The sequence below is a fragment of the Hemitrygon akajei genome, chromosome 4 (genome assembly GCF_048418815.1).
Source record: "Hemitrygon akajei chromosome 4, sHemAka1.3, whole genome shotgun sequence".
NCBI lineage: Eukaryota > Metazoa > Chordata > Chondrichthyes > Myliobatiformes > Dasyatidae > Hemitrygon > Hemitrygon akajei.
The window spans coordinates 189,626,457-189,640,822 of record NC_133127.1 but is presented as its reverse complement, the minus strand read 5'-3'; the positions used below and the strand labels follow the sequence as shown (position 1 = coordinate 189,640,822).

Below are 14,366 nucleotides of genomic sequence, written 5' to 3'. Positions count from 1 at the left end.
GCCCCTCCATACCAGATGATGATACAACCAGTATATGTTGAGCCCAGGGTAGATCATCAGGGAGTGTGTTCTACACCACACCACCATCACCAGGTTCAGCAACAGTTATTACCCTTCAACCATCAGGCTCCTGAACCATTGTGAATAACTTCACTCACCTCATCACTAAACTGATTACACAAACTATGGACACACTTTCAAGGACTCTACAACTCACCTTCTCAGTAATATTTACTGACTAATTTATTATTACTGTATTCATTTTTGTTTCTTTTTGCATATGCACAGTTTGTCTTCTTTTGCACATCAATTATTTGCCAGTCCTTCTTTGTCTGCAGTTTTTATTGAGTCTATTGTATTTCTCTGTTCTACTGTGAATGCCTGCAAGAAAATGAAACTCAGAGTAGTACATGGTGACATATACTCAGTGGCCACTTTATCTGGTAACCCTGTACACCCATTCATTAATGTAAATATCTAATCAGCCAATCGCGTGGCAGCAACTCAATGCATAAAAGCATGCAGACATAGTCAAAAGTTCAGTTGTTATTCAGCCCAGACATTAGAATGGGGAGGAAATGTGATCTAAGTAACTTTGACCGTGCAATGATTTCTGGTGCCAGACAGAGTGGTTTGATTGTCTCAGAAACCTCTGATCTGGGATATTTACGCACAACCATATTGACAGTTTACAGAGAATGGCTCGAGAAGCAAAAAAGCATCCAGTGAGTGGCAGTTCTATGGGCAAAAATGCCTTGCTAATGAGATAGGTCAGAGGAGAATGGGCAGACTGGCTCAAGCTGACAGGAAGGCAATTGAGGTTAGATATGGAATTGGACGCACAGCAGCTCTGGCAGTGTTTACAGGCAATTACTTCCTATGAAGTGAAACCCAACATCATGAATGACAGTGATGCTTCACTCCCAGATGAGCTCAATACCTTTTATGCATGCTTTGAAAGGGAAAATAAAACTACACTATGCAAATCCCTGTAGCACTTGATGACCCTGTGATCTCTGTCTTGGCGGCCGACGTCAGAACATCTTTCAAGAGGGTGAACCCTTGCAAGGCTTCAGGATCTGACAGTGTACCTGGTAGGGCTTAAAGCCTGTGCCAACCATCTGGTTCAGGAGCCTGATCAATCTCTCACTGCTGCTGTCGGAGGTACCAAATTGCTTCAAAAGGTCAGCAATCATACCAGTGCTCAAGAAGAACAGGGTGTGTTGCCACGATGACTATGTCCAGCGGCACTCACGTCTACTGTGATGAAGTGCTTTGAGGGGCTGGTCATGGCCAGAATCTATTCCTGCCTAAGCAAGGGCCTGGATCCACTGCAATTTTCCTATCGCCACAATAGGTCTACAGTGGGTGTAATCACACCGGCTTTCCATTCAGCCTTGGATCATCGGAAGGCTGCTGTTTATTGATTACAGCTCAACGTTTAGCATAATCATACTCTTAGTTCTAACAAACAAGCTCTAAATCCTGGGTCTCTCTACCTTCCTCTGCAATTTGATTCTTGCCTTCCACACTCAGAGTCCAATGACTATGCGGATCAGAAATAACATCTCCTCCTCATTTATAATCAATACTGGCAAACCTCAAGGATGTGTTTTTAGTCCGTTGCTCTAGTCTCTCTACACCCACGACGGTGTAGCTTAAATGCCATCTATAAACTTGCCAATGACACAATTATTGTTGGCAGAATTTCGGATGGTGATGAGGAGGCGTACAGAATGAGATACATAAGGTGTTTGAGTGGTGTCGCAGGAACAGCCTTGCACTTGTAACTCTTGCTTCGGCTAGTGGCTAAATATCGGGAGTGATAGCCCCTGGCCCGGCCAAAGTTAAGAAAACTTGTTTGGGTGGATGCTGCGCGATGTGCCACCTGTTACAAATCAGTACCCCGAAATAACAAACAGTACACAATATGCAATTAAACGATTAAGCTTTATCATTCTTACTTAGACGATATGGTTAGTAGAGAAAATGAAAAAAAGAAGAAAAAGGGCCCAATCTGATGAAACAGACTAATGCACAATGTTGGAGCTCACTGATAAGCCGATCGTCCACCATCGACCTCCTTCGATCGTCGCTGCCCTTCGGACCTTCGCTCCAAGTCCACCCTGTCCGGCGGTCTACCAACTCTCTCCATTCGCGTCTTCTCTCCTCATCTCTCCCCGGCAAAAGACCGCGAAAATCTCTCTTCCAGACTCACAAGAAAAAACAACAGCGTGCCAAACCCTGTTATCTCCAGTCATAACCCAAACATTGCTGCTACAGAGAAACCATTACATTATCGGTGAAACCCTACAGCATGTTACACAGCAGTGAAACCTCACACACTTAACATCGTTAAGACCAGGGGATTGATTGTGGACTTCAGGAAGGGGAGGGTGAGGGAACACACACCAGTCCTCACCGAGGCTCTGCAGTGGAAAGGGTGAGCAGTTTCAAGTTCCTGGGTGTCAACACCTCTGAAGATCTATCCTGGGCCCAACATATTGATGCAGTTACAAAGAAGACACCACAACAGGTATATTTCATTAGGAGTTTGAAGATACATGGTATGTCACCAAAGACATCCACAAATTTCTAAACATGTACCGTGGAGAGTATTCAGTGACTCCTCCCCCATCCGATATGGAGGGGCCACAGCAGACGGTTGGAAAAAGCTGCAGGAAGTTGTAAACTCAATCAGCTCCATCAAAGGCACCATCCATCATTAAGGACCCCCATCAATAGGAGAGGAGGAGGTACAGGAGAATGAAGATACACACTCAACTTTCCAGGAACAGCTTCTTCCCCTCTGCCATCAGATTTCTGAATGGACACTGAACCCATGAACACGACCATACTATTATTTTTCTTCACTTTTTGCATTACTTATTTAATATAACCTTTAGATATACTTACTGGAATTTAAATATTTTTATGATTATGTGTTGCAATGTACTGCTGCCACAAAACAACAAATATCATGATATATGCCAGCGACATTAAACCTGATTCTGCTTCTTGTTCTGAAATATCCACACATTACAACAGTGGTGTGCAGATGAGCATCTCTGAACACACAACATGTCAAACCTCGAAGTGGATGGGCTGCAGTGGCAGAAGACCACAAACGTACCCTCAGCTGTCTCTTGTTTAGGTACTTGAGGGAGTTAATAAAATAGCCACTGTGTAAAGGTAATCTGATAATAACTTTACAGAACTATTGAAACATCTTAAGTACATACGTAATATATAGCTAGGGTGCCTAAGACTTTTGCACAGACCGTATATTACCTCAATGCATTTACCAAAAACAACTGAGCTAATACAAACCTAAGTGCTCTTATTTCTGCTTCCCAACTACTTTTCTATTTTAATCAATTTCAAGTGCAAAATTCTTAGTCACTCTAGCTATATACAGATACAGTATGTGCTAAGACTACTGCATAGCACTGTACTTTGATCTTTGAACTTTGAAATCAACCAATCTCTTCTTAGAAATTCTTCTGGAGACAAATTGACTACTGATACCTTTTATAAACTATTCACTCCCATGGCTATCTAGACTGTACCAATCCTGTAAAAATGCCACTCCCTTTTCTCAGTTCCTTTGTCTCTGCCACAGGATGAGGCTTTCCTTTCCGGGTCATCAGAGAAAGGGGTTTCACCTTCCTCCACCATTGATGCTGACCTCACCTGCATCTCGTCCATTTCCCAGATATCTGCATTCAACCCATCTTCCCGTCGCCTCAACAGTGACAGAGTTCCTTGTCCTCACCACCACCTCATGAGCCTCCAGATCCAGGACATCATTCTCCACAATTTCTGTCATCTTCAATGGAACCCGACCATCAAACACATCTTTACCTTCCTCCCACTCTCTGCTTTCTGCAGAGGTTGCTCCTCACCTGAATTCTCTCATCCATTTATTCCTCCCCACTAATTTCCCTCCTGACATTCATCCCTGCAAGTGGAAGAGGTAGTACACCTGCCCATTAATCTCTAGCCTCGCCTCCATTCAGGGCCCCAAACAGGCCTTCCAGAGGAGGCAACACTTCACCTGAGAATCTATTGGGGTTATCTATTGTATTGGTGAAGCATGTGTAGATTGGGGGAACACTTTGTTGAGGACCTGTGTTCCATCCATACAAAAACTCAAAAAATGTCTGGTGGCCAGACATTTTACTTCTAATCCCAATTCCCATTCTGACATCCGGTCCATAGCCTCTTCCCTTGCCACAATGAGGCCACTTTTAGGTTGGAACTGCAACACCTCCTATTCCGTCTGGGTAGCCTCCAATCTGATGGCATGAAAGTGGTTTCCCCAGCTTTTGGTAACTTTCGCCTTTCCCTTTTCAATTCCCCACTCTGCACCCCTGCCCCCCCACTCTACCCTTCTCTTCTCCTCACCTGCCTATCACCTTCCCTTTCTCCCATGGCCCATTCTCATCTCCTATCAGAGTCATCTCCCCTCCCCCACCCACCAGCCTTCACCTATCACCTTAGTCCTGACAAAGGGTCTCGGTCCGAAACGTCGACTGTACTTCCCCCTATAGACGCTGCCTGGCCTGCTGCGTTCCACCAGCATTTTGCGTGTGTTGCTTGAATTTCCAGCATCTGCAGATTTCCTCGTGTTTACCTATCACCTTCTACCTCCTTCCCTTCCCCATTCTTCTTATTTTGGCTTCTTCCCCATTCCTTTCCAGTATTGATGAAGGGTCTAAGTCTGAAACGTCAACTCTATATTCCTCTCCATAGATGCTGCCTGACCTGCTGAGTTCCTCCAGCATTTTGTGTGTGTTGCTTTGGCATTCCCAAATCTGTAGAATGGCTCATATCCTTAATAGATTTCTGAAGGGAAAAGACAAGGCAGGGAAATAAAACTGATGTGGAAGATCCTGGTGAGTGGTGGGGCAGACTCAATTGTTCAACTGACTTAGTCCTTATAGAGTGGACATGGAGAGGGTGGAGGAGTCTAGGACCAGAGGGCACAGCCTCAGAATGAAAGGAAGACCCTTTAGAACAGAGATGAGGAGGAATTGCTTTAGCCAGTGGGAGGTAAATCAGTGGAATTCATCGCCACTGATGGCTGTGAAGGCCAAATTATGGCCAACAGGTTGGTGAATGGAGTTGAGAGGGAATATAAATCAGCCATGATAGAATGGTGGAGCAGACTCAATGGGCTGAATGACCTAACCTGCTCCTGTGTTTTATAATCTTATGTGGTATGAGCTGCTTCCTTGATGTCTTACGGTTCTTTAGGTGATAGGGTGATAGCTCTCAAATAATGTTAGTGAGTAGAGAATTCCAAGGTTTAGACCTGTTTTAGGAAGCTTTTTAATGTAGATGTGGTCTTGACTGGTTATAAGAACAACCCACCGTGAACCCATATGACTGACCTCTTTGCCAAGACAGCACAGGAGAGGGCAGTGAGTGCCCCATTGCTTGAGATCTGACCCATGTTCTGCCATGAATTAAAATGGAATCCCAGACATAATGCATTCCCACATCTTGAGACAGAACAACGTAGACATTCTAATCTGTGAGAATTTTTCTCCAAGGCTTTATCAAAGCCAGACTAGTCCAATTGTTGGTCAACTTAGAATGTGATCGCTGCTAATTTTCCGTGAGGCTGACCATCCTTGGTTCCATCTGAGTACCACCCGCCGGTTTGCAGATGGGTGCCCTCCCCTGAGGTTCCTGCTTGCGGTGAGGTTTGTCAGCACAGCAGCGTAGTGGTTATCACAGTGCTTTACAGTACAGGCAACCCCGGTTCAATTCCCACCTGTAAGGCGTTCGTACACTCTCCCTGTGACCGTGCGGTTTCCTCCCACAGTCCGAGGATGTGCTGGTTGGTGGGTTAATTGGTCATTGTAAATTGTCCCCTGATTAGACAGGGTTAAATCCCATGCCGGGCAGCATGGTTCAGAGAGCCAGAAGGGCCTATTCCACGCTGTATTTCAATAAATAAACAAATACATTTTAAGGAGAAGGAACACCGATTGATCACTGTGAAGTTTTTAAAATTCCTTGACTTTCCTTTTTTTGGTGTCGTTCTGATTACTTGGTTGTTTTTGGAACCGTGTGCTTTAAAGACCAATTTTTGTTGTTGACTTTCTTGACATATTGGTGGGGAGGTTCACCTGGTTAACTTTTTTTCTGATTAAAGGATTGTTTTGCCATCTCAAAGCTTCTTCAACATCGACACAATATTAGTCTAATATGCTGGGTTCTGGTTTTTTGGAAGATTTTTTTCTCTCTCTCTTTAGATTAATGTTTGCTTCCTTTTGGCAAACCTGTGCTTGTCTTTTTTTTCTTCTTTGGAGTCTCTTTTTTCCCTTTGTTCTCCTCATCTCTTTTTTTGAACCTAGGAGCCAACACAAAGAAACCAGCTGATGATATAACCAGTAATGATGATGGTGAAGATGAAGGTATCTTTTTTTTGTGTGTGCTCGAACGCCTCCCCCCACAACCCAATGCATGAGAACCGAGGTTCTTCCAAGCCATCTTTTTTTCTTTCGTTCTTTACTTAAGTCGCGCACTTTTTGTGTGCATTGTGAATTTTTATTTTTTGCTCTATCTTTTCTTCATCCTGAATGCTGACATGCTTCAGAGATTAAACTTCTGTTGGGTGGGATATGTGGGAGTTAAGTGGGAATTTCTTTGTGTGAGATGATTTCTCCAGCCTTATGGTTCTTTGCCTTTTACCCTACTTTGCTGCAGCTCCTTTCCCTTTCAAAGACTAAACGACGAGGCCACAAGGATTGCAATTAAGTACTTTGATTTGTAGCCTCTCTCATCAACAGAGAGCCTACAGCTTAGTGTGCGGGTATCAATCCCACTTCGATGGCCACCCCTTTTGAATGAGTTCAATCCAATTTGGATGGGGGACGGTACTAGCGGCTCTGGGATTTAGGGATCAGACATGGATTTATCCTTGTCTTTCTGACTCAGTCCCAGCCCAGTTTAACTCTGTGGGATGGTTCCTCTATGAGGTGAACTATAAGGTTGTCCATAACCGCTATAGACCTTAAAAAGGCAATGCATCAAAGACTTTCAGGGTTGAATCAATTGGGTAGCTGAAGGGTTTGGGGCCAAAGGTGCAAAAGCAGCTGAGGGTGTTCTACCCATGGGCTTGGTCTGCGTGCAGCTGAACACTCTCACGTCAGAAATCAGGAGTGCCAGTGTGCGATTTGACCACAAGAAGATCATGGTTCAGTGTGCTCCATCCATCACGGCAGCTCAGCACAGATCAAAGCTCCAAAGAAATGGCACTTCATGCATGAACTTAATTTCAACCTTCCACATGTAAAATATGCATTGGAAGATGGAAAGTTCCTTGTTCTACCTGTAATGTATTGTAGCATGTTTGGAGCCCCAACCTTACAACGAATGCTGTGAATCCTATGAATGATGGCACTCTGACCCTGTTCCTGTTTTAACCATTCATATATCATTTCTAAACAGTGTGTGTGTGTGTGTGTGTGTGTGTGTGTGTGTGTGTGTGTGTGTGTGTGTGTGCACGCGCGCATCTGTGAATGTCTGTGTGTGTCTCTGTATCTGTGAGAATGTGTGTGTGGAGTATGTGGAGAACACATGTGTGTTCATGTGTGTTTGTGTATGTGTGTCTGTCTGTGTGTTTGTATGCATGAGTGTGTGTGTGTGTGTGTGTGTTTGTGTCTGTGAGAACATGTGTGTGTGTATGTATGTGTGACTGTGTGTGTGTGTATGTGTGTGTGAGTGCGTGTTTGTGGGTGAGTGTGTATGTGTGAGTGTGTGTTTGTATGTGTATATGTAGTGTGTGAGTGTGTGAATGTGCGTGTGTGCATGCATGCATCTTGGTATACTGTGCAGACAAGTTTGTGTTTGTGTGAGGGATCTTACCCTATTCTATGTGTGCCTGTGCATGGTTATACCCCATGTGCACTATATTAGTGGCTGAAAACAGACTTTTCATTTCCTTGCAGATATACATGACAGTGGTCCCAAGCCGGTGATGGTGTACATCCACGGTGGATCGTACATGGAGAGCACCGGTAACCTGATAGATGGCAGCGTCCTGGCAAGTTATGGCAACGTCATCGTGGTCACACTCAACTACAGGCTGGGAGTGTTAGGTGAGTGACGATGGATAAGACAGTTTTCACTGGCTCAGGCTTTTTGAAGCCTTGTTTTCTATGTTGTATTATATCAAATGTGTATCTCAGTCGGACAGTGGTAACTTATGACTTCAGAACAAAAGTAAACAAGTTGGCCCTGCTACCCTGTCGCCACTGAGGTCTTGCCAGCAGGCTGTTTACTGCTTACCTGTGCTGTGTAAAACTTGGATTTTATTAACTTATTTCTGGTAATATATTGTTTTATGTGCTGTGTGTCATATATGTTTTGTGGATGTACTGTGGCCTGGAGGATTGTTGTTTTGTTTGGTTGTATATATGTACAGTCAGACAATAATGAACTTGAACTTGAGATCTTTTGCACAAATACATTCTTGTTAACTTATAAGTTAGCACAAATTAACCTAAATTATACATGCCTTGTACATTTGCAAAATAACCAACACAATAAACAATGCCACTAGTGCAAGATTGAGAAAGAGATACAGTGTGGCGTGGTGTCAGAGTTTTTTCTTAGAGGTCATTTTGAGAAAGTGATAGCAATGGGGAAGAAGCTGTTGTTGAACGTTGAAGTGTGGGTTATCAGGCACCTGTACCACATGCCTGATGGCAACATTGTGAGTCACTTCCTGAGGTATCACTTCTAGTTGACACCCTCAATGGTGGGGAAAGCTGTATCCATGATGAAACTGGCTGAGTGCAGTCCACCACTCTCTGAAGCCTCTGACGTTTCTGTGCATTGGAGTTTTTCAATCATGCAGTCAGTCAGAATGCTTTCCATTGTGTATCAGTCTTCGATAACATGTTGAATTTCCTTAAATTTCTAAATAAGATGACCATTCCTGAACTTTGTCCACTTTCCCCCCTTTGATTTCCTTGTCCAAAAATCAAGCTCAGATTTGAACTGCAGAATTGATCATCCTTTGGAGTGGAGAAATTCAAAGCTTCCCAGCTCTGGAAGGACAAATCTCTCCTCTCTGTCGAATGCCTTTCTCAACAACCCACACTTGGATTCAGTGGTTGGGGTGGAGCGTATAAAAGCTGGGTAGACATGGTCCAGTGATATAAAACTTTGAAGGGCTATATTTGGAGTATTGTGTTCATTTCTGGTCACCCAGGAAGGATGTGAGGTTTTGCAGAGAGTGCAGATGAGGTTTACCAGAATGTTTCCTAGATTAGAGAGTACTAGCTATAAGGAGAGATTGTGCAATGTGCAGCGTGATGTGTGCTGTTGGAAATGTGTTCTGTACCTTGGCCCTGGAGGAATACTGTTTCATTTGGCTGTACTCGTGTATGGTTGAATGATAATTGTTAAACAATTTTTTTCTATGGAGCCTCTGACTTTCAAGGAGACCCGAAAGCAGTACATCAGAATATGAGAGGCAGAGATAAGTTAGACAGTCAGAGTCTTTTTTTATTCCATGATGAAAATAGCAAATACCACAAGGCATCAGTTTTAGTTGAGCGGGGAAAATTTTAAAGGAGATTTGACTGAGTCATTTGTCAACACAGAGGAATTTTTAGCTCAGCAAGTCTTTTGTATATGGTTTCTCAATTGAATTGTCCTGGAGAAGATTGTTGAACCAAACTGAATTGATGGGTTCAAAGGCTGATCTTCAGATTAATTTGGCCCCATTAGTAGAGATATTTTCCATTTCAATGCTTCGTTTTGTACTTCAGGCTTTAATACAGTCAATGAATCACCATCATCACTGTTATTACGAACGGGAACTTTGCCATCGGTTGCCTTCCCCAGAATAGAGTCAACAAAAATCCATCATGCCTTTATTCATTTCTATTCTGACAGCTTTTCCCTGTCCAATGAATATTTCATATTCATTAGACAGGGAACAGATTTTGACTGAAATTCCATACAGGGAAGTAATGTTGCAGCTCTGTAAAATTCTGGCTCAATCACATTTGGAGTATTGTGTTCAGTTCTGGTCGCTTCATTATAGGAAGGGTGTAGAAGCTTTAGAGATGGTGCAGGGGAGATTTACCAGGATGCTGCCTGGATTCAAGAGCATGAATCTGAGTGAGCGTTAGGGCCAAAGGAAAGTGAGAGGTGATTTGAAGGAGGTTCTACAAGGTGATAAGAGTCATTGATAGAGTGACAGTCAGTTCCTTTTTTCTCAGGGTTTCTCAAGAACGTATGGGGGGGGGGTGGAATATCAGAGGTAGGTTTCTTACAAAGAGAATGGTAGCTTTGTGGGACACAATGCCAAAGGTAGTGGAGGAGATGAAAACATTTGGGAGATGTAAGAGATCCTTAGGTAGGCACACGGATGCAAGAAAAATGGAGGGCTATGTAGGAGAGAAGTGTTAGATTAATGTTATGGTAGGTTAAAAGATTGACACAACAACGTGTGCTGAAGGACCTGTACTGTTCTGTACTGTATGATGTTCTATATTACAACAAATTTTATTACTTATTTGCAATATTTATTGAGATAGAGCACAGAATAGGCCCTTCCATCCCTTCGAGCCACACTGACAGCAGTACCCGATTTAAATCTAGCCTGATCATGGGACAATTTACATTGACCGATTAACCTACCAACCGATACATCTTTGTACTATGGGAGGAAACCCACAAGACCATGAGGAGAACGTACAAACTCCTTTCAGGCAGCAGCAGAAATTGAACTGTACTGTAAAGTGTTACGCTAGCCACCACGTTACCATGCCTCCCTTTATCAATAGGGAAATTCTTCCAACCTTCACAACAATGCTGACTGGATTAAACTGACATTGAATCCACAGCTCAGATCCTACTTGACAAGGAATTGGGGTTTAATACCCACCACTGTCTGCAACGAGTTTGTACATTCTCCCCATGACTTTGTAGATTTCCTACAGGTACTTTGGTTTCAAGATTGTTTACAATTCAAGATTCAAGATTGTTTAATGTCATTTCCCGTACACAAGTGTGAAGGAGAACAAAATAATTGTTACTTTGGATCCGATGCAACACATAAAAAACACAATAAGAAAAGAACACAATAATAATTTTTAAAAGACAATAAATATACTGTAAATGCATAAGATAGCTTATATCCACGGATTGATTGCATATCCATGAAGAGATGCTAGGTACAGGAGAGTACGTGCATAAGGTGACTGACAGGAAATGATAAAGTAGTGATGCTGGGGTGGGTTAGTGGGTGGAGGTGTTGACCAGCCTTACTGCTAGGAGAAAATAACTGTTTTTGAGTCTGGTGGTCCTGCTGTGCATGCTATGTAGTCTCCTTTCTTATGGGAGTCTGACCAACAGTCCATGAGCAGTACTACAAAAAGTAATGGATATGTCCCAGCCCATCACAACTGAGCACATATACATGAAATGCTCTTGCAAGAAAACAACATCCATTATCAGGGACCTCCACCACCCAGGCCATGCTTTCTTCTCACTGCTGCCATCAGGAAGAATGTACAGGAGCCTCAGGACTCACACTACCAGGTTAAGGAACAATTACTACCCCTCAACCATCAGTCTCTTGAACCAGAGCGGATAACTTCACTCAACTTCACTTGCCCCATCATTGAAATGTTCCCCAAACCACTGGACTCGCTTTCAAGGTCTCTTCATCTCATGTTCCTGACATTTATTGCTTCTTTATTTATTATTAGAATTTCTTTCTTTCTGTATTTGCATAACTGTTGTCTTTTCCACACTGGATGAACGCCCAAGTTGGTGCAGTCTTTCATTGGTTCTGTTATGGTTATTTTTCAAAGGATTTATTGAGTATGACTGCAAAAAAAAAAACGAATCTCAGGGTTGAATATGGTAGCATATATGTACGTGGATAGTAAATTTACTTTGACTTTGATATATCCTTGTCTTCGTCCATTCCAAGGATGTACGGTTAGGTTTAGTGAGTTGCAAGTATGTCAGAAACGTGGCGACACCTGTGGGCTCCCCAGCACAATCCCCTCTGATTTGGTTTGACACAAAAGGATGCATGTCACTGTAAGTTTTGATGTGCAGGTGTCAAATAAAGCTGATCTTTAAAATCATTAATTGTCTTTATTAAAGTATGTTTGCTTCCAGTGGTCAGAGCATTGAGAATAAGAATCAGGAAGTCAATTCACAGCTGTGTAAAACTGGTTGGGCCGCAATGAGAGTATTGTGTGCAATTCTGCTCACCCCATTACAGAGTCAAAAGTCAAAATCAAAGTAACTCTATCATTATAGGAAGGATGTAGTGGATTTGAAAAGGGTGCAGAAGACATTCAGATGGTGGGGTGGAGGTACGTCTCTACCAAAGGGGGTGTAAGGTCTCCTTTCCTCTGCTAGCCTGCAGGTCACCCTTGGGCAAAATGCAGCCCCTCGATTAGGATCATATGAAGTCATGGGAGCAGGTGGTGGATGATCGTATGAGCAGCTCGTGCATGTCACAAGTCCTGGTTATGTGACCACTGACACCAGGCAGACAATCTCTGAAGAGTGTTGATAATCACAACCAAGAGAAAATCTGCAGACGCTGTAAATCCAAGCAACACACACAAAATGCTGGAGGAACTCAGCAGGCCAGACAGCATCTATGGAGAAGAGAAAAGAATAATAAAGACAGACTGAAGGGGATCAAAAGACAGATGGAAGTCCATGATCATCTCCATCATATGACACATAGTAATGATGATGCAGAAGACATTTACCAGGATCTGCCTGGATTAGAGAGTATGAACCACAGGCAGAGTTTGGACAAACTTGTGTTGCTTTCTCTAGACCATTGGAGTTTAAACAGAGAGCTTATAGAAGTTTATAAGTTTATGAGAAGCCAAGAAATAGTAAACCGTGCCCAGGATAGAAATGTCACATATGAGAGGACATGCATTTAAGATGAGAGGAAGAAAGCTTAAAAGGGGCATGTGGGATAAGTTTTTAACAGAGAGTGATAAATGCCTGGAATGGACTGCTGGGATTTTGCAGGGAATTGGTACAACTTTGCTGTTTAAGAGGCTGTCGAACAGGCGCAATGATATGCAGGGAGTGGAAGAATATCAATCATGTGTGGGCAGAAGGGAGTAGTTTAATCTGGCTTCAAGTTCAGTGCAGACACCGCGTGCCTGAAGACCAGAAGAAAAAGGAGCATTATTAGGCCATTCAGCCCATCAATTCTGCACCAGCATTCCATCATGGCAGATTTATTATCTCTCAGAATCCCATTCTCCTGCCTTTTACTTGGAGGTAAAAGGTAAACTTCCAGAGGGATCTTGGGGTCCAAGCCCATAGGACGCTCAAAGCAGCTGCGCAGTTTGACTCTGTGGTTAAGAACGCATACGGTGTATTGGCCTTTATCAATCGTGGGATTGAGTTTAGGAGCCAAGAGGTAATGTTGCAGCTATATAGGACCCTGGTCAGACCCCACTTGGAGTACTGTGCTCAGTTCTGATCGCCTCACTACAGGAAGGATGTGGAAGCCATAGAAAGGGTGCAGAGGAGATTTACAAGGATGTTGCCTGGATTGGGGAGCATGCCTTATGAGATTAGGCTGAGTAAACTCGGTCTTTTCTCCTTGGGGCGACGGAGGATGAGAGGTGACCTGATAGAGGTGTAAAAGATAATGAGAGGTATTGATCGTGTGGATAGTCAGAGGCTTTTTCCCAGGGCTGAAATGGTTGCCACAAGAGGACGCAGGTTTAAGGTGCTGGGGAGTAGGTATAAAGGAGATGTCAGGGGTAAGTTTTTTACTTAGAGAGTGGTGAGTGCGTGGAATGGGCTGCCGGCAATGGTGGTGGAGGCGGATATGATAGGGTCTTTTAAGAGACTTTTGGATAGGTACATGGAGCTTAGAAATGTAGAGGGCAATGGGTAAGCTTAGTAATTTCTAAAGTGGGGACATGTTCGGCAGAACTTTGTGGGCTGAAGGGCCTGTATTGTGCTGTAGGTTTTCTATGTTTCTATGTTTCTACCTGTCACCTTTGACACCCTGTCTAATGAAGAACCCATCAATCTCTACTTAAAATAAACCCAATAACTTGGCCACCACAGCCACCTGTGGCAATCAGTTCCACAGTTTCACTCTCTGCCCAAAGAAATTCCTCCGCACTTCTGTCCTAAAGGGGTGTCCTATTATGAGGCTGTACCCTGTGATGGGAGACTCCCCCACTACAGGAAACACTCTCTACATTCACTCCTTTCAATATTTAATTGATTTCAATGAGATCACACCTCATTCTTATAATCTCCAGCAAATACAGGCCCAGAGACTTCAAACACTCTCATATGTTAACTAAGATAGGGAATGC

The 14,366-nt window shown here is 43.3% G+C and overlaps 1 protein-coding gene across 4 annotated transcripts in view; it reads left to right on the top strand.

The window, feature by feature from the left end:
- Positions 1 to 14,366, top strand: part of nlgn4xa (neuroligin 4 X-linked a) — a 343,262-nt gene that overhangs the window by 153,041 nt on the left and 175,855 nt on the right. For 3 of the 4 annotated variants that reach the window (XM_073044237.1, XM_073044235.1, XM_073044236.1), the window contains exons 3-4: positions 6,369 to 6,428; positions 7,965 to 8,114. In XM_073044237.1, the coding sequence (XP_072900338.1) occupies positions 6,369 to 6,428; positions 7,965 to 8,114 (210 nt within the window). The remainder of the gene's footprint in view (positions 1 to 6,368; positions 6,429 to 7,964; positions 8,115 to 14,366) is intronic. The other variant, XM_073044238.1, reaches the window with a different exon arrangement.